The 23097-nt window shown below is 49.7% G+C and overlaps 2 protein-coding genes across 5 annotated transcripts in view; one reads left to right on the forward strand and one right to left on the reverse strand.

The window, feature by feature from the left end:
- The window catches only part of TMEM184B (transmembrane protein 184B), a 40354-nt gene extending 32305 nt beyond the window's left edge, over positions 1-8049 (forward strand). For all 3 annotated transcript variants that reach the window (XM_090043038.1, XM_090043036.1, XM_090043037.1), the window contains 4 exons: positions 771-862; positions 1207-1376; positions 2110-2304; positions 4433-8049. In XM_090043038.1, coding sequence (XP_089899164.1) covers positions 771-862; positions 1207-1376; positions 2110-2304; positions 4433-4674 — 699 coding nt within the window. In that variant the 3' untranslated portion in view covers positions 4675-8049. The remainder of the gene's footprint in view (positions 1-770; positions 863-1206; positions 1377-2109; positions 2305-4432) is intronic.
- A 4288-nt stretch (positions 8050-12337) lies between these two features.
- Positions 12338-22231, reverse strand: MAFF (MAF bZIP transcription factor F). 2 transcript variants are annotated; one of them, XM_090043045.1, is made up of 3 exons: positions 22000-22230; positions 16243-16312; positions 12338-15467 (listed from the first exon to the last, which is right to left on the reverse strand). In XM_090043045.1, exons 2-3 carry the CDS (start codon positions 16276-16278, stop codon positions 15054-15056), a joined length of 450 nt encoding a protein of 149 aa, XP_089899171.1. In that variant the 5' UTR covers positions 16279-16312; positions 22000-22230; the 3' UTR covers positions 12338-15053. The 2 variants fall into 2 exon arrangements, with proteins under 2 accessions (XP_089899171.1, XP_089899172.1); XM_090043046.1 differs by lacking the exon at positions 16243-16312 and having other exon boundaries at positions 22000-22231.
- Between the last annotated feature and the right edge of the window lie 866 nt (positions 22232-23097).

The following is a 23097-nucleotide window of genomic DNA, read 5'->3' on the forward strand; positions in this document are numbered from 1 at the left end:
GTTCATGTAGGTGAAAGCAGAATTGATCTAACCTGTTTAGGCATTTTGACAGTTCTAGTGACAAATGATGTTGCCATCAGATGTTTCTATTTGCTGACATACTCTCTAAATTGCACAGCTGTTCCCACATTTCTTTCCTCTAAGGGGATTGACCACATGCTAGCAAATGACATGAGTCCTGTTCCCATCCCACCCTTCCCCAAGATGCTGCTCAATATTTTTGTTTTGTTTGTAATTTAAAGTCATGTGTTCAGATTGAGTCATAGTGTTAAGGGTCTTCTGTGCAGCTCATAGATGTGTGTTTTATCTGATCAAGTGTTTTGTGGTGTTTTCTATTGGATTCACCCATAGAGTGTTTGACTGCAAATAAAGGCCAGGATTTAAAACACAGAGTGGGTCACTTTATCTCTGTTACAACCCAGCCTGTGAGCTAACTTTGTAAGTGAGCAACCTCTTGCAACAACCCAGACGTCACAGGCTTCATTGCTCTGATGGGCAGCGAAGTGTGTACATATGCACTCTCTGACTCTTTCGCCTTATGCTCTGAGCTCTGCAAGTCCCAAGAGCAGATGATTAATGAATGGCGGGAGCTGTGTTGTGGTTAGGCCTGGAATACCCCTCCCCTCCCAGCTAAACTGCCCTGAGGGCAACTGAAATGGGCAGTATTGGTTGTTTATGGATTTAAGCCAACGTGTGTATTATGCATGTCGTGTACCATGTGGATGCTTTCACATACACTCCCTCTCACCTCCTCCCTCTCATTCCCCTAGGCCACTCTGCAGTTCTGTGTGGTGAAGCCCCTCATGGCAATCAGCACTGTCATCCTCCAGGTCTTTGGCAAGTACCGGGATGGTGACTTTGAGTAAGCAAACTAGATCATTATGAGATGTCTCTCTTGCACGTGCCTGATGTTCTATGCTTCTGTGAAGGAAAGTCTGGCTTCACTAGGGTCTATTTAATTATTTAAGGCCATGGGACAGGGTGAGAGGGCATGCATGGGGAGAAAGGGCTTTTGGGATCAGAGAGGGTGTATGAAAAGGGAGGGAAGCAGGGAAGAATGGATGGAGTGGAAAGGAGCTCCAGGAGAGCAGAGCTAGTTGGTGGGTGGACAGGTAGGGATATAGGAGGGGAGAGGAACCTTGTCCCGGGTAAAGTACTAAAGGAGATGTCTGAGCTTCTGAGAGTTCATATTTGCTTTTGCTTTAGTGTCACCAGTGGCTACCTCTATGTGACCATCATCTACAACATCTCAGTCAGCCTGGCACTATATGCCCTCTTTCTCTTCTACTTTGCCACACGCGAGTTGCTCAGCCCCTACAGCCCAGTCCTCAAGTTCTTCATGGTCAAGTCTGTCATCTTTCTGTCCTTTTGGCAAGGTGAGGTGCTTTCCCCTTTCCCTGGATAAGAGGTTGAGTAACCACTAGATCTCCTTTTTGGGGGGTCTTGTATCATTATCTTGTTTCTCTGTTGGTTCTGGGGCTCATCAACTTAGAACACTTTGTACAGCCACCAAACTCCTATAGGTCCAGGGTTAGCACATATATACATAAGGAAATACTGTTTCAGAACAGGCTAATGGTTTACTTAGTTCTTTATCTTGATTCAGCATTGGGCACAGTATCCAGAGAAAGCTTGAAAAGTCATAATTCACCTACCCCCAACATGGAAAGAAATTCCTTCCTGGCTCCAGCTGGTCACCAACTCATACTCTGAAACAGGCAGATTTATTTTTCCTTTTAATATAATCTAGCTAGTGAGCATTTCTTAAGAAATGTCTAATCCCTTTTCACCCTTTCTGAATTTAGGAATATTCTACAGCAGCAAGTTCCACAGTTCATTTATGAGTAATGTTTAGGAGAAAGGTCCACATTGAAATGCTGCTGGTGCTTACATTTGTTGTTTTATAAATTCCCAACACGTCTCTTGCTCTTGTGCTACCAAGACAGGGTGAGGGGGAGCATCTTGCTGGCTTCCTTGGCACAAGTCCCTAAGTTAAGTGAGTTTCCTGCCAGTGCGCTGGCACAGACAGCTGGCCTCCGCTGCTCTGTAGGGCAGTATGAGGTCAGCCTTTAATTTTCTTTGTTTGCTTGGCCTTGTCACCTCGCTCAGGCATGCTGCTGGCTATTCTGGAGAAGTGCGGCGCCATCCCCAAGATCCACTCAGCCAACGTGTCTGTGGGTGAGGGCACTGTAGCTGCCGGTTACCAGGACTTCATCATCTGTGTGGAGATGTTCTTTGCAGCCCTTGCTCTGCGCCATGCCTTCACTTACAAGGTCTATGCAGACAAACGCCTTGATGCACAAGGTAAAGTAGACCGTGGCCCAGCAGGGTGCATGTTTGCTTGGCAGCGAGAGGGGTGGGCATCAGTATTCCTAACATGTTCTTTCCTCAGTGATGTTTACACAGACCTAATGTGCGAAGGCCCCACAGAACAGAATCTTGTCTCATTTCTAGTGTTCCCTTTTCAGTTTCCCAGTTCTCAACCCATGACAGCTCATTGCAGACTTCAGAGCTGTGAGACCAGCCTCCTACTGGAGGACAGTGTATTGTCTTCCTTCCTGTGTAACTGCAGGGAAACTCCGCCAGGTCAGGTTGTGTAACTGGTACAAGAGACAGGCCTGAGCCAGCTCCTGTTTAACACTCAGGGATGACAGTGCAGGGCTTTGTCAGTGCACTGGGTGTGAGGGAGGGGGATCTTCAAGTAGTGGCACTGTGAAGGCAGAGAAGGCCAGAGAACCAGCCTCTGGCCAGAGGAGAAGGAATCGGCAGAGAGTTGTGAGAGCTGGCTTAGATGGAGCGTGTTGCCTTGTGTTCAGCCTGTGTATTTCCCTTTTTTTTCCAGATAATGGGATGAGGTTTCTTGCCTGCTAGGGTTGGGGGTTTGTGTCACATGCAGACAGTAGGCTCAGGTGTTCTTGAAGGTCACAAAGCAACTACTCCATCCCAGCCAGCCTCACAGCTCTAGAGGGGCCAAGACGTTTCAACATGAGGAGAGGTGTTGGGGTGGAAATCAATTAATGGATTCCTGCCCTCTTGCATGATACGCTGTTGCTGTAGAGGCTGCAGGGGTTAAATGGATGGATAAATTGTTAACCAGCCCTGGGGGATGTTGTGGTGGGGCTGAGAATAACTTGCTTGCTCAGCCTATTATTTCCCGTCTTTCTATCTCTCTCTCCCTTTTTTCCCCTCCCTCTCTCTCTTTCTCTCCCTTGCTTTGGCCACTGGTTTCTGGTGCAGCTGTTCCATCATACGGGCCGTACGGTAGGTGTAGAGCTGTCTGTGTGATCTTTCCATCTGCTCCAAACTGGAATGTCCTTCAGTTTTGTTTCCCATCCTTCCCCTCGCCAATATCCTGCCCCTTCCCTACAGAGAGCTACCAGGCAGATTCTCACTGTCCTTCTTTGTGTGTAAACAGCTGCCCGTCCTTAGTGCAGATGCCTGAGGACCCCTGTATTGTAGGTTGCGGTGGCTTGAGCAAATCTTCATTGGTGGGCAGTGGCATGATGTCATGGGATGCCTCTGGCAGGCTGGCTAGCAGGCTGAGACTTTGGCCTGTAGTACTGATGCACTTAAGTTTTAGGGCTAGCTAAAACTGCAGAGCATGGTAACTGGAGCCAGAGAGCTGAAAGCAGTCAACCCTTCTATGTGAGACAGTGTCCCCCTGCCATTGCCAAATGCTAGCAGCCTTTCCAGGCAGTTCAAGGAGCTTGTCCTTTGGAGGTGGGAGAGAATCTGGAAACTCCTGCTGGGAGTGGTCCCCTGGCAGCTGGGAGGATGGGTTTAGTAAAGTTCTAGGATGGGAAGCAGGCACCCTCCCCTTGTGCCTGTGTTCTGTATCCTGCAATTTCCCCACATCCCCCTGATCTGCCTGTGCTTCCCTCTGCCTTGTGTGTGAGGCACATGCCTCTGTCTTATCTGGAATGCTTCCTTTTGCCTCTGCCTCCTAGACTTGTGTCTCCAGCCCTCTTGCCCCCCGTCTCCTCTGAATTCCCTTCAGAACTGAGGCCCTCAGTCTTGCAGACAATTGCCTTTCAAATGAATGCAAAACTGTAAGCCACCCTGCATTCCTGGATCCTTCCTTTTGCTCACCAGTAGAATGAGGATGCAGGGAAGAGTAGTCAGCAGTTTGTGTTCATATCCCATTTTCACTATATGTCTCCAGTCTGCTGCTGAGGTGAAATTGCTCAGATAGTTGTGACTAGTCCTTTTCCAGTGGGTGGGAGCCTCCTGTCTCAGAAACCCCACTCCATTTTTATGTCACTTCTTTTGAAACTTACTTATGGGAGCCTATGCTGGGAGGTTCTGGAGTGTCTAGGGTCGGAGGGGGTGGTCACTGCATGAACATTCGCTTTTCCCTTCTCCCCTTCCTCCTTGCACCCAGTTCTGTAAGACTTTGGTGTTTCTCATTGGTCTTTTCCATTTTGCCCTTCAGGTCGCTGTGCCCCAATGAAGAGCATCTCCAGCAGCCTCAAGGAGACCATGAACCCTCATGACATTGTCCAGGACGCCATTCACAACTTCTCCCCTGCCTACCAGCAGTACACCCAGCAGTCGACACTGGAGCATGGACCACCATGGCGCAATGGTGGCCAGGTCATCTCACGCTCCCACAGTGTCTCGGGTGGCCGTGACAATGAGAAGACACTGCTGCTGAGCTCTGACGATGAGTTCTAATAGGGACCACCATCCCCAGTTGCCCCCTGAGGCTGATGAGGGATGATGGCCCAGTCCGGTCTGGAATCTTTCTTTTTATTTATTGAACAAACAACACTAGTCATATCACTTCCTGGATGGTGCTCAATGCAGAAGCAAGCACTTCCCATTAGCTTTTTGTGGGTCTAAACTTCACGAGCAGGGGGAACGGGTGGCTGGGACTTCATTGTCACAAACCATTTTTCTAAAGCAAAAATCAACCGGAGCAGGTTTTGTTTCACAAATGACTGATTCAAACCAACAGACATGTATAGCAATGGGGAGCAAAGCCCTAGGAAAGAGTGGACCATGTTTTCCATTTTTCTTTTTTTTCCCTTTTATGTGTGGGGGTGCAGGAAGCGAGGTCATATCCTCCCATGCCCACTAAGCGCTATGGAACACAGAAATAGCCAAAAAAGTTTTCTTACCAACTGGGCAGCTAAATTACTTACGCTCCTTTCTCCATAGCAGTTGACATGAATGTAGCTGCTAGTTCCTTTTTCTTTTCTTTATCAGTACTGCTGTGCTAACCTCTCTGAACCCTTTGGGAAAGGCAGTCAAGAGACACCTGTAAGAATTCCTGAGAACCAGACCAAACCCTTGGTCTCTCTGCTACCATGTTCTCTGTCTGCCCGAGGCCATTGCCAGATGCTTCAGAAGGAAACACCTGTCCATCACCCCCTTGTGCACTGATTTATACAGTTTGATACTTGTGGGGAGGTGTGGGGGAGCGGGAGATTTTCCTTCTGGCTCCAGCTGATGATCAGGTAAAGGCCTGCAGGATGGGCAGATACGAAGCATATTTTCTCTTTGTGGGCAAGGGGTTTTTATGGTTACCAGCTCCTTAGGATTCCCATGTCTCCTACATTGTAGAGGCAGAATTCCTCCATAGTATGTCCAGCTCCTGCTACTAATGAGACATAGGACTAGCCATGACCAATAATTAAAGTACAATAGTTATGGTTAGAAGTGTTTAAATATGATTGGTAGGCCACTGGTTCTTTGTTTCCTACTCCTCTTCCTCTTCTCTCAGTTGGGGGAGATGGGGTATCGGAACACTTCAGCCCTAGATGTTTTAGTACAAACACATGTGCACCGTCTGATTCAGTTCCAGCACATGCACCATTTTCTCTTCCCCATTTCTTATAGAAATCCCTCTTTCAGCCTTGCCATCCATTGATTTGCTTTGGAAACTGAAGGAGCATTGCTATAAGGAGGGGGTTTCCTGACAGGAACGTTCTGCTCCCTGCTTGCCCTCCTTTCTGTTGTTTGGGACCCAGCTGGACCAGTCTGAAATGTTTACATGTTCTGGCCAATTTGTTTTACTCCTTTGTGGTTCCTCCATGATCTTCCAGAGTAGAGTTGCCATAATATGTGATATAGCCCCCACAGCAACTGACACAATAGAGACTGGAGCCAAAACCCATTGAAGTCTATGAGAGTTTTTCCCTTTGGTTTCAGTGGAATTTGAATCTGATGTTCAGCAGAATGAAGACAAAAAGGACCCCCCAGAAGAGCTGAAAATCTTGCCAGGCACCAAAAAATGCCTCTTAATGGTTTAAAGTTGGGATGTGGGGGGAACAAAGTGCCATAGATTGGTTGGATTTCTGCTACTGTTGTGACTATTTGTGCTCATATTAAAACTGCCCACAAAAAAGGAACCAAAACAGGGAGGTGAATGTGAAGCTGCTGCTTTCCTCCAGGCTGTGGGCCTCTCCTCATTCCTTTCTACGACTGCCACTGCATTTGAAGCAGCCATTATGGTTTCGGGCCCCTTGGCTAGTTGTGGTTAGCAAACACATGCTGTCAGTGCACCCAGCCCCTCTGTTGGGGAGGCTTGAGGGGAAAAGCTGGGGCCTGACTGTTGCATGTGGCTTACCTTTCTCTTCTGTGCCTTAATTTTCACATAGATACGTATGATCCTAACAGCAGCAGCTATGCCCCTATAATTGACCTCAATCCAAAGTCCAGTTTGACTGGCGGCGAATGGATACGGGCCAAGAGGGGGGCAGGCTTATTGAGAACAGAGTGTGTTTCTCTTGGAGATATCAGTGCTGATGTGGTTTGCCTTCCATATTATACTTTTGAGAATAAGCTGGAGGGAAGGTGAATAGGTTTCTGGAACACAGCAGTCCAGGGGTCTGGGAGTGGTGTGGGGAACTCCCTGGGGGGCAGAAGGTCTAAAAGCAAATGTCTTTGGCTACCAGGACTGTCTGCCCTGCAGTCCCAGGCAACAGGTTATGATTTTCTTTTTTTTAAATCAGTTACTACATAACTGAAACAAAAAACAATAAGCAGACCTTTCACAGGCTTGGTGCAAAATTACCTTTCCCCACCTCCAAGCCATTTGAAAAACAGAGATGAAGTTCAAATGGGTCTCCCTTCCAGTGACTTTCACTTTTGATCCACAAGCACCCCATGGTGCTCAGATTATTTATTTTATATTCACTCTTTTTTTGGAAGCAGACGCGGCGGCAGTATAGATTCACCTCTGTTAAATTGGGGGTGTCCATCCCCTGTACTTCCAGCTGCAGCACTCCCCCACAACACCTTTCCTCCTGTTTAATTTATTTGTGGCAAGCCTCCCTAATGTTCCTCCATTGTGTAGGAGGGATGGGCTGAAGTTTGGAGTCCCTGGGGTTTCCCCGTTGACCCTAAGATATCCCAGCTCTGGGGAAGGATTTTTTTGTTTTAATTATTATTATTTTAAAATGTATGCTGCATATACTGTGCATAGGATCTGGATATTCTTGAAGCTTCCTGTATGTAGGCATTTAAAGCATAACCCTTTTGCACTAGTTACCTTCAAAGGAACCTGGTAGAAAGTAGAGTCCTACCTACCGCAGCCAGCTGCCATATACCTTTTTTTAGCGCCATATGAAAACATCTCTGCTAAGCTTTCTGCTGTCTCTCAAGATGGGCAAGTGCCAGAACAATGACTGGTGCAGTAGCCACTTTGGCTATTAAAAGTGCACATATGATAAAACTCAGAGCTTGAGATTTTGGCCTCTGGGCCCTTTGATCATGCATATCCAACTCACAGTAGCCCAGGGCTGTAAACAAAAGTCAGTCCCACTAATAGACCCTTGGTAGTTCTCTTCCCCTCTCCTTTATATCATGTAACATACCTGTGGAATTTGTTTATTATTTTTCCATGTAGAGTAGTTCTTTGTATATAAATGACTGAAAAAATGTATGATAAATAAGACAGAGTCACCTAGTTTTGTACCTATCGTGTATAACTGATGTGAGCTCAGCGACAAGCCGCTCTCTCTATTTTGGTCTTTGTGACGTTATACTCTGCAGAAACAAGCAAATACAATGACAAATAAAAATATATAGATAATATAGATTGTACTTCAACTGCCTCTGTGTGGTGGTATCTGGAATTTTATCTCCTTTCCCCCTTTTGTTCCTTGCGTTATGCTCATCTTTGTTCTTGACTCTCCCCAGGGGCCAAAGCCATGCAGTAAGTCTTATTTCGTGAGGGTTGTCTGTACTGTCTCTTGGTCTCTCTAGAGACCGCTGCCCACCAAGCAACCAGCCCTGTCCACTCACTCCTACTGTGCATACTGAAAAAATGTCATTTCATCACTGTTAGAGATACCAGAGGCTCCCTGTCCCACACTCGAGAGCATAGGCGGTGGAAGGCCGGGGCTAACGGGGCTTAGCCCCCCCAAAACTTTTTGCAGCGGCCAGCAACAGCATCATCATCATGGCACCGCCATCCCACAGTGCCTGGCATAGCTTGGCATACATCCATTTCTCTGCTGCCGTGTACAGCACCAGTGTGTGCTGGCCCTGCAACAACCCTGTGGAAAGGAGGGGGCAGGGGTCAGGTGGGCTCAGCTCCCCCACAAATATTTCCCCCTACCACTTATGACCAGGAGCCTGCCTGTGACTGATTCTGAGAGTATGCCAGGACATGCTTCAAAATGTATCCATGTGACCAGCCAGTGGGTTGTGTGTGCTAAACAGGAACAAGTGGGAAGGGCTTGTTTCTCTACAGCAGTCTCAGGATGACTGCAGAGCCTGTACAGCTGTACGCTTAGTCCCTCCACCGAGTGAAAGCTCTTTGCTGCTGTCCTTGTCAGTCCAGGCTCCTTATGGCAGCACTTAGGTCTGTTGATAGGTGTGGACACCCATAACAATTGAACTGTTCCAAAATGTCACTTATTTGAAACCAGCTCTCAGTTGTTGCAGCACAGGGTTCAGACACAGAACCATTCCCAAGCGCCACTGATTTAGTGACAGTGTTCACAACTGAAGTGCTGGGCTCTCGCACCGGGGGATGGGTCAGAATAGCACTCGATTCTCCAGGTACACTGTTGAAGCTTTCAAAATAGCTTTAGATTGATTTAACAGCCTTCAGCTTTGAACTTCATTTAAACTGTTCTAAGTGTTACACGTGCTCGTACCCAATGTGTTAGGACACAGATGTTGAATTATAACAGTGCTGGTCCCAGGAGATTTGGGCTTTTATTCTGGGCTAATCATTTGGATCAAAAATGGATGCTTATTTTGAGTTGGGAACTTTCGGTGCCTGGAATCTAATTGTAGAGGATAATGAGCACTCGCGGCTCCAGCCAAAGATACTGAGGGCTGCAGGTGGTCAGCACCTCTGAATGAAATGCTATGGGTCCAACACCACAGATTGACAGACATTGGGAAGTTTAAGGCTTCAGCCTCTCTGGGTTTCTCTGAGCTGGCAAAGCTAAGGGCTGTGAGATCATTTGTTCCTGAACAAGTGACTAAGGAAAAGTGAGTGCCCCCCGATCATAGATTTATTGTTACAGCCTGGCCATGTACTTTTTAGCCAGAATGAAATGGGTGATAAAGATGGTAAAGGTGTTACGCTGGGGTCTTTCTCCATGTTCTATGGACTTGCTCCTGGAGAAAAGAGGGTATGTGGTGAAACAGGTCTTCACCAAACTAACTCTGTGCTTTTGCATTCCTGGACATTTTGGGGAAAGCTGTTGCCCCAAGTGCTGGATCCTGCTGTGAACACTGGAGCTAGTACAGAGGCTGCTGCAATGGGATGATGGGGGACTGCAGGAAAAATGGAGAACAAGACCAAGTTTTTTTGGGTAAATCTGATATCTTCTATTAGACCAACTCAAATAGTTGGAAAAACTCTTCTTTACAACCTTTCAGGTACAAATACCCTTCATCAGGCTGAGGAAGCATTTGCAGATGGTCTGTGCTCTTCCTGGATGGAGTAGTAAAGGCTTAGAGCCTGTACCTGTACCTGTGGCTGTGTGCTTTCAATGGCATGTGTTAATCCCCTCCACCTGGGCTCTGGAGCAGTCAGTTGGTTGTTTTGCTCATGTATGCTAAGCAGAGCCCTGTTTTCCTGGGGTGATGGCAGCTCTGTGGAATGCAGGCTAGGCGAGGCCATCTGCCAAGCTATCTCTGACCTCTGGGTAACATTCCTGGGCCCTGTTGTATCTTGTGCCAACTTCTCTGCCTGCGCTGTGCATGCCTGCCACAAGAGGCCTTCAGCTTTCCTGGTTTCCTCCCCAGAAAGGGCTTCCCTTCTTTAGTCAATACCTATGTCTGTGGTCACTTGCGCTCTCCCGCAGATAGCACAGGCACTGGGAATTTCATGGATGCTGCAGGGAAAAACCTTCTATCTACCCAGCCATGGTCTTAGTGACTGAAGCCTTCTGTCCTCATGGTGATTGGCTCAGATGACAGCTGGGGAGGAGTGTTTTTCTGACCAAATTTTTTTTGGGGGGGTTTGGCAGATAGCAATGATTTGTAGAAACCTACATACCCTTCATGAGAACTGGCTGGGCGTGATGAAACTTTTGTGGGAACTGTTTCTCAGCTCCTGCAGCTTCTGGTAAGAGACCCACCCACTCTAGAGCAGCCAGCAGGCAAAGTAATGAGGGCACTCAGCTGGGATGTGGGAGAACTTGTTTTAAAGCCCTGTTCTGCCTCATTTAAATCAGGGCCTTGAAACCTGAGTCTCTCACATCCCAAGTGACTATCCCAACCAGTTGGCTACTATGGGGTGGATCTCTCTCCTGTTGGAGCTGTTCCACTTGGGTCAGAGAGGAGTGATTGCATAGCTCCAAGCACTCACATAAGCTGGGATATGAGAGACTGAGCTCCCATATCCTCCTGAGCTGAATCGGACTGGGCAAATGCTTGAAGCTGGGGCTTAAACCACCCATGGACTATTGGCTATGTGCTGGTGGGTGCACTACCTTTATTTCTGTTTTGGCTCAGTGTGAAATGGGAATGTTTGCACTCAGCAACATTTTTATGGGCTGGGAAAACTTTCTCCACCCAGCTCAAATTCTGACCCTCAGCTCACCAGTGCCTGATGGTTGGTACCACATGATGGCTGATAGGCAACCTCTCCAAAGTGCATTCAGTTGCCATTCATTTCCTAGCACAGTGGGGGCCAACTCTTTTGGCAACTATGCTACAAATTAGCCTCATACCCTCTGCTGAATGCCACTTTCTCTGCCTGATCAGCTCTCTGCTTTCTGTTCCCTGCCCTGTGCTCCCTGCCTTTATTTGCTTCTCTTTTCTGCTCCCTGCCCTATCTGCCACAGTTGCCTGTACCCTCTCTGGTCTGCCACATGCCACAGAGGCTGCCTGTGCCACTTGTGGTTGACCACTCTGTCCTAGCAGGAGAAACCTAGTCATGGCTGGTGCTAATTACCGGTGCTGGTGTCCATCACCTTAGGAAGGCAGTGGGGTGACAGGAAGACTGGATGGTTTTGCCTTTCATAGGCATTAGGGCCAGAAGGGACCTCAGAAGATCATTGAGTCCAGCCCCAAAGCGTTCAGCCCCCAGCTATTTAGAGATAGCTGAAGCACAGTATGTAGGTAGGGCAGTGGTTTTCAAATGTTTTAGACTCCACGCAACCCTTGGAAAATGCCAGCTCTTTGTTTTCACTTCTTTTTTTTGACTATGGAAAAATAATATAGCAAGTCTGCTGCTGCAAACAACTCAGAGACACCACTACAGGTCAGAAAGTTTTAAACTGTGGATTCCTATGGGTAATCTCTGGGCTTATATTGTGTTTCATGTTCATACACCTAACAATGCTAACATGGTGTGGCACCCCATGGCATCCTTGAAGGGATCTCATGGTACCCTGGTTAGGAATCACTGATCTAGGGGAATGGTCACTGCTCTTGCTGTATCTGTGTGCGCATACAAGATGTCTGACATTGAGCTCTGACCTTTGGCTCTTCCACTGGGATGAGCAAGCATTCAGCTGCTCTGTCATTTCTTACCAGTGAGAAATTGTGAGACTGTATTGAAAAATCATGATTTTTGATTTATTTTTTATACAAAAATGGATCACTTTGTTTGCCTTCCAGTTTGAACATTGAGTGTGCACTTGCTTCACGTTGCGAACTTTTTCTCTCCAACAATGATGGCTGGAAACCCTTTTTCCCCCTCCCTTCCTTCCCCCCACCCCCCCTTTTCTTTTTTTTAATGAAAAAATGAGATTCTTACAGAGGCCCTTGACTTCAGTGAGCCTAGTTTGGATGGAAAACTGCTGGTTATCAGGACAATCATAAGAACACTGCAAGAACCTGCAACGTGGCTTCCATGTGATGAAGCCAGATTTCTGTTTTACAGCTTAATGAAAACCCGCACTCCATATGGAAAAACAAAAACCAAAAAAAAAAGGTACTTTATTTATAAAGTCTACAAAATACAGAGGAGTCAGACAGGACATTTACTGTAAGTCAGAAAATAAATATGTTTTTTGTTTTTGTTCTATATAAGTATACGATAAAATGTGATTTGCATATATAAAATATAAAGTACGGCTCTGTACCAACATCCTGGCTGTGCCAAGAGGCGGAATGGCAAAGAGGATGTGAAAATAACTTATGTTCGTGCAATAAATTAACCATTGAGGAGTTGGAGAGGGGGGAGAGGAGAGGGTGGGAGGGGGAAATGCCAAATGTGGGACCTTCTACTAGGTGAGTTGAGGGGAGGAGACAGGTTGGGCCTACCTATCTGGAGGTGGCTGCAGCACTGCAGTGGGTGGCACGCAGGCTCCAGGGAGGGGTTGTGCTTAAGTGGGTCTGAGAAATGAAGGGGATAATCATATATTGTGTCAAGTGCCTCAAAATGACTGGCTAGCATTACCCTCACTGACCCTGCCACATATTCCCTATTGAGGGAGCTGTACCTCTTCCCCCATGCCCAAACTTTTTGAAGAGTATTGCACCTTCAAGTGGCTTCCATGAGACAGTGGCCATCAGGGGAGGGATTGGAAAAGGTGCCTATGACTGAAGAAAGTCCTTGCTCTCAAGCCATGAGCTGGGCTCTCAGCCTTTGTGCTTTCCTTAGCTCATGAAAAGGGTGCTGGGTGTGGAGGCAGAAGGCTTGGCTCTGCCACTCCCATGTTTTGTGATCATGAGCAAGTCATGTCACCTCCCCATGCCTCCCTTTCCCTTCCCTACCACTGCCAGTTTAAATGGCAAGCTCTCTGGGGCAGGAACCATCGCAATATGGGTTTGTACAGTGCCTGGAACAAGGTGGTGCCAGTCTTCACAGGGACGTTCAAGTGCAACGTAACGTCAGTAATAGCCTTATCTCCACGACAGCTGTGTTTACTTCCAGCCAGGTGCTTTTTCTATTTTTTCAATGAGACTCACTATGCCATGGCTGGAACGATACTGCAGCCAGGAAAAGGCGAGGGATATGTGTGTTTAGGGAGATAAAAACAAGCCCCTCTCCTCCCTTTCCCCAAAATGAAACCTGTCTTTCAAGTTAGAGAATCAAAGGGGATATTTCAACGTATTAACTGCTTACGGGACCCACCTGCCTGCTCGGGAAGTTACAGTTTCTGTATTATTTATCTAGCTCGGCAAATGACAGATAGATAACAGCTTCCTTCTGATTGGCACATCTCGGTGGTAGGTTTGGGATTTCGTCTGGCTCCCTAGTTCCCTACTTGAATTCCAGAAGGTACCATGTGTGCTGCGCCCCACCTTCCACTTGCCTCAAATTCCTCTCTCTACATTTTTGCATCTTTTGATTTCTGTCGTCACAAAATGCAACCAAAACTTTCTCCGGCCCCAATTCCCCTTGTTCAGATGCATTCCTGCCTCTCTTCCTCTGTCCATCAGTCTCGCATATTTTGTTCTCCTCCTATTGCTCTACATTCCCTTTCTCTCTTCCTCCCACCCTCTTCCAGTACCCAGGTCTTTCTCATTCTAAAGCTGCCGGTAGTTCCCTTCCAGACAGGAGATCTTAGAAATTTAACTTCACTGTGATAGCACTGGAGGGAGATGTTATTGGCTCCATCCCATGTTATACTCACCCCTGCAGCTGAATCAATGGCTTGAGTGTGGTAATTCCCATGGTGTCTAGTACATGTTGAAGTTGGGTGCCACATGCTGACCTGATCTAAACAGCTGCCACAGAGACCTGTTCTCCCTTTCACACACCACCCTACATTCACCTTCCTCTCTCTATTGAACATGACCCTCTTTCGCCCACGCACTGCCTAGTTCCTCTGATTACTTCCCACTCCCTGGAACATCTGCTTACCCCCATGGGGGAGCCTCTGTTCTTTCCTCTTCTGGTACAGGGTATTTCAAGCTCTTCCTGGAAAGGCACGGAGAGAGCAGTAGGGTAACTAAACAGGAGTCAGGGGGAGATGACTGGGTGCTGCCTCTGTTAGGGGGTGCAAAAATAATCAGAGTCACAATGATGGTTGACTGCATTGTGACAATCAGCATCATGGCAGCTGGCACCGTCCTGGGCATTACACTGCTGCCCAGGGCCACTGGGGAGAGCTGAAATGTAGTTGATGTGGGAAAGGGCAGGGAGGGCTGTGGACTATTAGACTGGGAGGTCACAGCAGCTCTTGGTAAGTCTCTGGACGGATGTTTCAATCCCTGCACCATGCTCTATTAAGCAGAACAGGCCATTAAGATGGCTCCCGGTTCTCCCTCTCTTTCTTCCTACACAAGCCTTGGTGCCAAGCATCCAAAGATGCTGTGCCACTAACAGGGAGAAGTGAGAGGATTTTCCCCACTTCTAAAGCCAGGAGGGACAAGGGCAGGGAAAGGAAAGAGGGGACTTTTGAACATAAGACAAGTGTGTGTGGGTTTTTGGGGGGGTGGGGGTGCAGGGGGAACTCGACAATTCACCTGTGGGGGACAGGCCTGAGCCACCACATGGTCTAAGGCAGCTGAAGGAGGGGACGGGGAAGAGGAGAAGTGAGGGCTGAGGGTTCTGGGGGTCTTCAAGTTGATTCTGGCCCTGGGAGGGGCTGGGGGAGGAGCCAGTGCAGCTGCAGTCCATTCTAGGTAGAGAGCTGGGCCCAGCCATGGAGAGAGGACTCAATTCACGGCAGGGCAGGCAGGCACTAGGAGCATGTGGCCTGGTTGGTACTGGATTTGACGATGGTGATGACGCTTGCAGGGGCCACCTTGGCAGCTGGGCCATGAGCAGCGACGGTGCGAGCAAAGCCCTGCAGGGCCTCGTACTTGCCTCGCAGGGTGTCCAGCTCAAGGCGCATGGCAGCATTTTCACGGGCCAACTTGTCCACCTCCCACTCCAGCTCCATCTTCTGCTTCTGCAGCTCCTCCTTCTGGCAGACACGCTTAACTCGGCAGCTGGCTGCATAGCCACGGTTCTTCAGAGTACGCCGGCGCTGCTTTAGGCGTGCCACCTCTTCCTTGGAGAGGCCCCGTAGGTGGTGGTTCAGCTCCCGCACTGACAACCCCATCAGCTCCTCATCCGACAACAGGGGTGTGTTCTCGCCCATCTCGCGCTTGATCTGGCCAGGAGAAGACAGCAGTGGTGTGGTGAGGCAGAGGGGAAAACAGGACAGAGGCAGAGGGTCAAGAAGGGAGCAGGAAAGGATGGAGACAGGACGGGGAAGAGGAGCAGGTGACAGAATAGGATGCATTTGCCTTTCCTGCTAGCACTGAGCGTTGGCCCAAGTCACAGAAGGCATCCTGCCAGCTGTGTACTTGTGCTCCTAGTGGTACTAAGGAACCTCAGGGGCCTGGTGGGTTTTGCTCACACACTTAAGCTCACACACTTAAGGTCAAGGTCAAGTGCTAGAACTGGGGTTGGGAAGGCAATTTCCCCCTAGGTCAGATCAGCAGAGACTGTCGGGGGTCTCAGCCTTCTTTTTTCAGATGAAGCACAGTCCATTTCCTAGGATCATCTAGGCCTATTTCACCGTACCAGTTCCCTGCCATTGCACTGCACCCAGGCATTAGGGTTACCCTTATCTCCCCTGCTCTCTTTCTCTAGCATGCTGCCTCGATTTTGTACTTGAGATTTTAAATTCATTAGGCGGTGCTTTGTTAGGCAGGGCCATAGTGGGCGTTTCTGTCGACCCTTAGGGACTTAATGTCTATTATGTGGTTACCTGTGACTGGAGGGGACAACACTTAATGACTTGGATGGTCCTGTCCAAGCCTGGAGCTTTAGGAGTGGGAGAGGGACAGAGGGAGGAGAGAGGAAAACAACAGAGTAAGATGGAAGCAAGGGAGGGATAAGGCAAAGGAGGGAGGCAGAGACACTTGCTGACCCACTCTTACCTTCAGGGCTTTGCTTGATAAGCTGTCTGCCGCCATGTTCTTTGGCAGTCACACTCCTAAAATGTGGACCCTGCAACCAGGTCAGAGAGACATCATGGTCATTCTGAGCCCCCCTTGTTCATTTCATGCTACAGAGCCCCTCGGTGGTGGTGAGGGGCAGACAGCGTTCTCCCCATATCCCTCCTCACCATCCCTCACCTCAGCCTGCCACGGTGGGAGCACAAACCTCTTGGTCCCATCATCATGGCTATGTGGATGTCAGGGACATAGCTCCAAATTACTGGTCCCACACACACACCTCCAAAATGCAGATTTCCTTCCCATCCTTCATCCCCTCCAAATGGCCAGTGGCAGCTGGAGCCCTAACTGGGCCCCCACTGCAAGTTCACACCTCTCCTATCCCTGTGGGTCTCCCCTGAGGTCTTCCCAGACTGGGCTGCTCTGGGAAAACACAGCAGAGCCAAGCTTTGCTAACAGAGAGGAAACATCAAGGGGAGGGCAGCAGCGGGAGGGTGTGCCCCTGAAACAGCAGGGCCTGGAAAGGACGCAAAAGGGAAAGTAAAACCAGCACAGACAAACAGGACACAGCTCAGCAGGGAGGGTGCGGAAGAGCTGTTTGGATACCAGGGAGTGGCAAACTAGAAAGCACAGGAGTCTCTGCTCTTTAGGGACCGAACTCCCCCCTCCATCCTCCCCAGATCATCTCTTATGCCAGGCCAGAGATCCTTTCCTGTCTGTGGTGCTGCCTGACTCAGCGTCCTGTAGGCTTGGGACAGATTTTAGCCCCCCTTAACCTGGGTCCTGGGCTGGGATCTGGACCTTTGTCAACACAGCAGAATCCCTGCTGACAAGCGGGAGGGGAAGAGCTGGGGTCTCTGGGCCAGGCAGATTGGTGCTAGGAGCCCTTACTGTACGTGGAAGGGTCTGGTGGTAAAACCATGTGTGTTGCTTTGCCTAGGATGGAGGAGTGGGGCAAGAGAACAAGGCCACCTTGCATGCTGCTCTCCTCTGGGCATCCACTGTGCACACTGGCTGCATTTCCTTTCCTTCAGCCAAAGCCACAGCGAGGATGGAAACTACAGACCTGCACTACAAGATTCTCCTTGTGGCTGAGAGGGTGTGGAAGGGCAATTTTGCAAATGTCAGCAGGGGCCCTGGATCCACTGAAAGCCAAGGCACCAGGGGGCTGAGAATGGAGTTTGGTGGCACTTCAGAACTGGGACAGTCTAAAACAGGCTGCCCCAGCCAGTATGCACTTGTAGGCACAGGGGCTCCAGGGTCCTAAGAGATGTGTATGCATGGGGAAGGCAAAGGGCGAAGGCATCTGGACAATGAAACCCTATAAGCTTTGACTCAAATACATCCAGAATTTGCCATGTTGCCAAAGAACAGTCACCACCCACCAATGGCCCTTTCTGACTCCTCGTGTCCTCTAAACCCCATCCAGTTTCTTTCTAAGCCATATGCCCTTAAGGAGTTGTGGGTGGATGCTGCCTGCTCCCCTCAGAATGGGAGCCAGGGATTAGGCAAGGGAAGCAAGGAAGAGAAAGAGCTGCTTGCTCCTGTTTCTTTGCTGAAACATGCCTGGGCATGATGTTAGCAACAAGAACAACTAAGCTGGGCACCAGCCTAAGGGCTGGGGGCTTAGAAGGAAGCCCAAAGCTTATGAAGCCCAACCCCACAGAGGTGGAGGGGCATAAGGCACTAGCCCTGAACCTCCAAAACCCAGACAGCCAGAGCCCTGGCAGTACAGTAGTAGGACACTGCCCCAGTGGTTCCCACTGATGTAACAGGGGATGAGAGAAGGCAGGTTTGAGCTGGGAATAACTCCCTGGAAATTAAGCCACAGATCCCTCATGCCAACATGCTCGTGCCATCCTTCAGACAGAAGTGCCAGTCAGCTTTCCAATGGGACATGCAGTGGTAGTCTCACTACCTAGCCTAAATGCCCACAAAGCATTCCTGTGCTCTGTTAAACAGCAGGCACCTTCCACCTCGGAGATGACTGCAGCTAGTGTGTGCCCAGATACGCCTGTACCCGTCATACATGCCTATATATCTCTATGTCCCCTGCCAGGGACAGTGTGACCACTGTGGAACCATGGAGCCACCAGCTTGGACAAAGCTTATTCTCAGTACCCAAAGGTGATAGGACCTCAAGCTGAGGGGGCTATATGAGAACTATCTCATTCCCTAACCCACCACCCTTTCCTTACCTCTGCCCCAAGGACAGGTGTGGAAATACCAAGTGGCAAAGGCTCCAGGGCCTATTGTCAAATTAATCAAATATGTGGGGAATAGGGGACAGAACAGAAACAAGGGGCTAGAGGAAAGAGGTGTGTGGGAGGAAGAAAAGCCATTTCACCGTGACTTGGCACAAGTAGAGGACAGGTCACCAAGGCTGCACACACCACCTGGCTGGTAACTCTCCCACTATTACTGGGCAGGAAAGGATGCAACCATGATTATAATCAAACAGCCTGGTTCTAGTGCTATAGCAACAAGCTTCCAGGGTAAGAGGTTTGGGGAAAAGAATACCGAACAAAAATGGAGTAGGGAAAATTACAGCAGACTTGGAAATGGGGTAGGGTGTGCCAGGCCTTGGACACGAGAGCAAGGAATGGGAATCTGATGCAACAAGTGGCAGGAAGCAAATGGATGGAGACCATGGAAAGGGTGACTTGGGCACAGCAGTGGGTGAAGCCAGGAGCTCACAAAGTGGAATAACTGACTACCTGGATGTGGGGAGAGACCAGGGGCAGGAGGCCAGTAAGCAAGACAAAAACCAAAATGGTTGCTGTATGGAAAAAATAGATCTTCCACTAGCTTAAGGCCATTTCAGCTCAGCACAGGAACACTTGGCTAGGATCTCTCTGCCTCTGTCCCACGTGAAAGGCCTCTTCACTTCAAATTCACTAGAACAGTCACCTGGGCTACCTCGTTTGCTAGAGGGAGGAAGCTCTGTTCCAATGTCCCAACCAGAAAGAAGGCCCCCTCTTAGAGCTACTGTTGAGGATAGGGAAAGAACTGCTCTTCAGGCCTTTGAGAAACAGGGGTTTGATATGAAAGCTGAGATCCCTCAGGAAAGGAACCAGAGATCTGGTGCATCATGGGCATTAGACTCCCTGACACGGTGCTCACATGTGTAGTCAACGCATTACTATGTTCACCTTGCTGCACATTCAGTCCCTGCCATTCCCTGTAGTTTAAAATAAATATGAGCTATCTCCAGTCAGGGCAGCTATTAGGGATGTGATTTTTAACCCACACAAAGGGCTGAGATTTCAATTACTGCAGATCTGACAGAAACCTCACTTGGCTTTCCCACTGGGGAGGTGTGTGGAGATGTTATAATTCAGATGTCATTTTCTATGATTTTATGGGGAGAGAACAGAGATGTCCTGGTAGCTAAAGGCACATAGATATCATAGTAATGGTCTGCCATTCGCCATGTAAGACTGGTAAACAGGACACTCAGCAGGAAGCACTGGTTTGATCAGTGCTCAGCTCCAACCCTGCTTAAGATCTAGAACAAGGAACTGGGCTAGTGCAGGTGTCCTTTCCCTTCTGGCATAGCTACCAGGAAGGGCTCTGGGGCCTTATATTCAAATGCAATCATCACTTGTACTTCCCACCAATTTCACCTGTTGTTGCCAGCCATCAACACCTCTGAATATCATGCCTGTCAGCTGGACTCTCTGCTTGTGTGAATCAGCTCAGCATGCTGGACTGTAAAAGAAGGATGCCTGTTTTATACCAGCAAAGAGCCTGTCCCCTCTGTGTCTAATGAGATGGTGTAAGCCGTGGTCCAACAGAGGACTTCAGAGACTTGAACCAGTTCTAACACCTGATGCTAAACACTACCCACCTCCGTTGGAAGCATCTCTAAGAGGGGGTGGGTTGCGGTGGAAGGTGCCACATGCACCAGTAAAAACACTGCTAGTAGCATCTACTTCTAGTCGCATCTCTACAGTAGGGCAGTGACCTTTGCTGTAAGCAAAGCCGGGCCTCAAGACAAACTCCTTTCAGTTCAAGAAGGAATCTCCATTTGTGATAAGGGAATATCAAAGGGAAACACTCCCCCACTGCAGAAGTGGGTCTGAGCTCCTTGGATAATGGACACAGTGGAGGAGGGCAGCTGCCAGCGTATGCGCCGTGGGTGGTGGCTGGGGGTATCCAAGCTAAGGGGAACTGATGAGTGGAGTGTGGGTGGGAGGCATCCAAAGCCTGAAGTGCTCCTATTTCCTTGTTTTTCACGGCTTGTGTAAGCGGGATTCAGAGCCTAGCAACCCTCCCTGCCAGTGTTTGTGTGGGACAAGATACAACAATTGTCATGTGACACTGAGTCGCTGTCTTCTCACTGGGAACATGAAAGAAAGCACTTTATTAACCCCAAAGTGACTTTCTTTGCTTTGGCATTGTGCTTCTGCCCCCTGAGAACCTTTCCCTGCGGACTTCCTGATACAGATTTAAGGGGACAGCCCGCAGGTCTTCACACTTCTGACTGACACTTCACTGGAGGTATTGTGGTGGCTGTTAAAAATGCAGCACGTATGCTCGCCTAGTGTTATACTGGTATTGTCATTCTTCCGCCCCCCTGCTTTGTTCTCCCTTAGAAGAGGAAACAAGCTTGAGAGCTCTATGGCCTCTGTTGACAAATGTTTCCCGCTGCAGCTAGCAACTTTTATCAACCTATCGCAAAGTCTCCTGCAAACTGGCTCCCAGGCCTTGGCTGTTTATAGAAAGATCCTTTCACTTGTCACAGAAACACAGCCACTTCGGGGCAGAAACCCTACAGCTGTCCCGGTGCTTCAGAAAACCAGGCAGCCCTTTTGTGACCGGCGGTAAAGAAAAAGAACGGAAAAACCAAGGACCCCGTAGGGCAGCATTTCTCAACCTGTGGGTCATGACCCAAAAGTGGGCTGCAAGAATATATGGAAGGGTTGTGAACAACCTTTGAAAATGGATTCTCCTTTAAAAGGAGAAAAACGTGGGGAACTGGGGGTTTTCCCTTGCAGGCTGGCAGGTGGGGCAGGAGTGAGGGGCCCACACCAGTGTGTCGGGCAGGAGGCAGTGGGGCAGGAGTGAGGGGCACTCAGCACCACACCTAGACTCCTGGTGGCCCCGGGCAAACTTTTAGTATTGCTCCCCCACTTTGTCAGAGATAATGATCAGGATGATGATAACAATAACAATAATCACCATTTTCAGGCCCCCTTTCTGTCTGGGCCCTGGGTAGCCACCCGGTTCGCCCATGCCTGTGTCCAGCCCTGGGGGCACCCGCCATTGATGTTTACAAATGGGTCCCGGTACAGAAAAGGTTGAGAACCACTGCCTTACGGGAGGGGGTCGGATCCGGCAGTCCCGGCACAGCCAAAATACCGGGGGGGAGGCGAGGGGGTGAAGCAGAAGAAAGCCAGGCTGGGGTGCCAGCATAGGGGCTAACCTTTTACCCCTCCACTGTGTGCCGGGGTGGGGGGAATCTTCCACGGCTCTGCCTATGGCTCGGCCCTTCACACACACAGTTAATTTGCTCCATGAGTAATTTGTATGTTATTGAGAGATTTCCTGGCGTCACAGCTGCCCCCGCTCGGGGCGCGAGCGGGTGCAGTGCGCACACGCGCTCGGGGCTATTTTGAGCGCGCGCCGGTCCCCCAGATCACCCCCAGTGCCACCAGGCCGCCGGAGCCGGGGCCAGGCGGGCACACGCGCCCCGCGGCCCCCGCTGCCCTCCCGCCTCGGGCCCGCGCTGCCTACCGCGCCGCCGCCGCCGGTCCGCCCGCTCCGCGCTGCCCGGGGGTCTCGGGTGGTGTCGCGGGACGCCGGGCGCTGCCTGCGCCGCCGAGTTGTAAGGCGAGTTTCCTGGAATTACTCACTCGCAGGATTCTTTTCATTCATAAAAACGCAGTCATGCGGTGACATCATACTTTCCCCTCCCCATCGCGGCCAAGGGCACAGGCTGGGGGGAGGGAGGGGAAAAGCTGCCATCTTAGGGCTGGGCATACATCTTAAAGGGCCAGCTGCGTCGTTCCCCGGCACGTGTGGCCGGCTCGGCACCGGGCAGGTGCAAGGGGCTCGAGCTGCGGGCAGGGAAGCTTAGGTTGGCTGGTAGGGAGGACCCACCAGGGGAGTGCAGCACCGGGACAGGCGACCCAGGGAGGTTGTGGTTTGGGAGGTTTTTAAGACCTGGCTAGACAAAAGCCCTGGCTGCGGTGACCCAGTTGGGGATGGTCCTGCTTTGAGCAAGGGGGCTAGATCAGCATTTCTCAACCTGGGCGTGGCAAGAATATATGAAAGGGTGGCAAGCAAAGTTTAAAAAATGCATCGATCAACCTTAAAACCTTTTTTCTCCTTAGCGTGGCTTTTCCCTTGCAGCCTGCCAGCGGCTGCTTGGGGCCCCCTTCCCCCCCATCATGCCCCCAGGAGTCAGGGTGGGGAGTGAGGGGCACCAGGAGGGCCAGGGGGCTACTTAAACTATTGACTGGGTCAGATCTGGCCATCAGTGCTTACAAATGGGTCCTGGTACAACAAGGGTTGAGAACCAGTGGGCTAGATGACCTCTTGAGATCCCTTCCAACTCTCATTTGCTGATCCTAAGATCATTAGGAGGTCCTGGCACCCCTAGAATGAATCCTACTTTGCATCCTTCGGGGGGGGGGGATATTTTGTTCTTAGTTTTAGCCTAGAAGCAAGCATGGAACGGACAGATGGACAGGACAGAGGACAAGGCTCTGCTTCTGGCTTGGTCTTTGCTGTGTGGCTACCTATCCACCCCCAGTCTTGGCTACTCAATAATGGCACCAATGCTGCTTTTCGCTGTAAAACTGCCTGAATGAACAGCTGTGAAGTGCTTTG

The sequence above is a fragment of the Crocodylus siamensis genome, chromosome 4 (assembly GCF_052110815.1).
Source record: "Crocodylus siamensis isolate JL-2025a chromosome 4, ASM5211081v1, whole genome shotgun sequence".
Taxonomy (NCBI): Eukaryota; Metazoa; Chordata; order Crocodylia; family Crocodylidae; genus Crocodylus; species Crocodylus siamensis.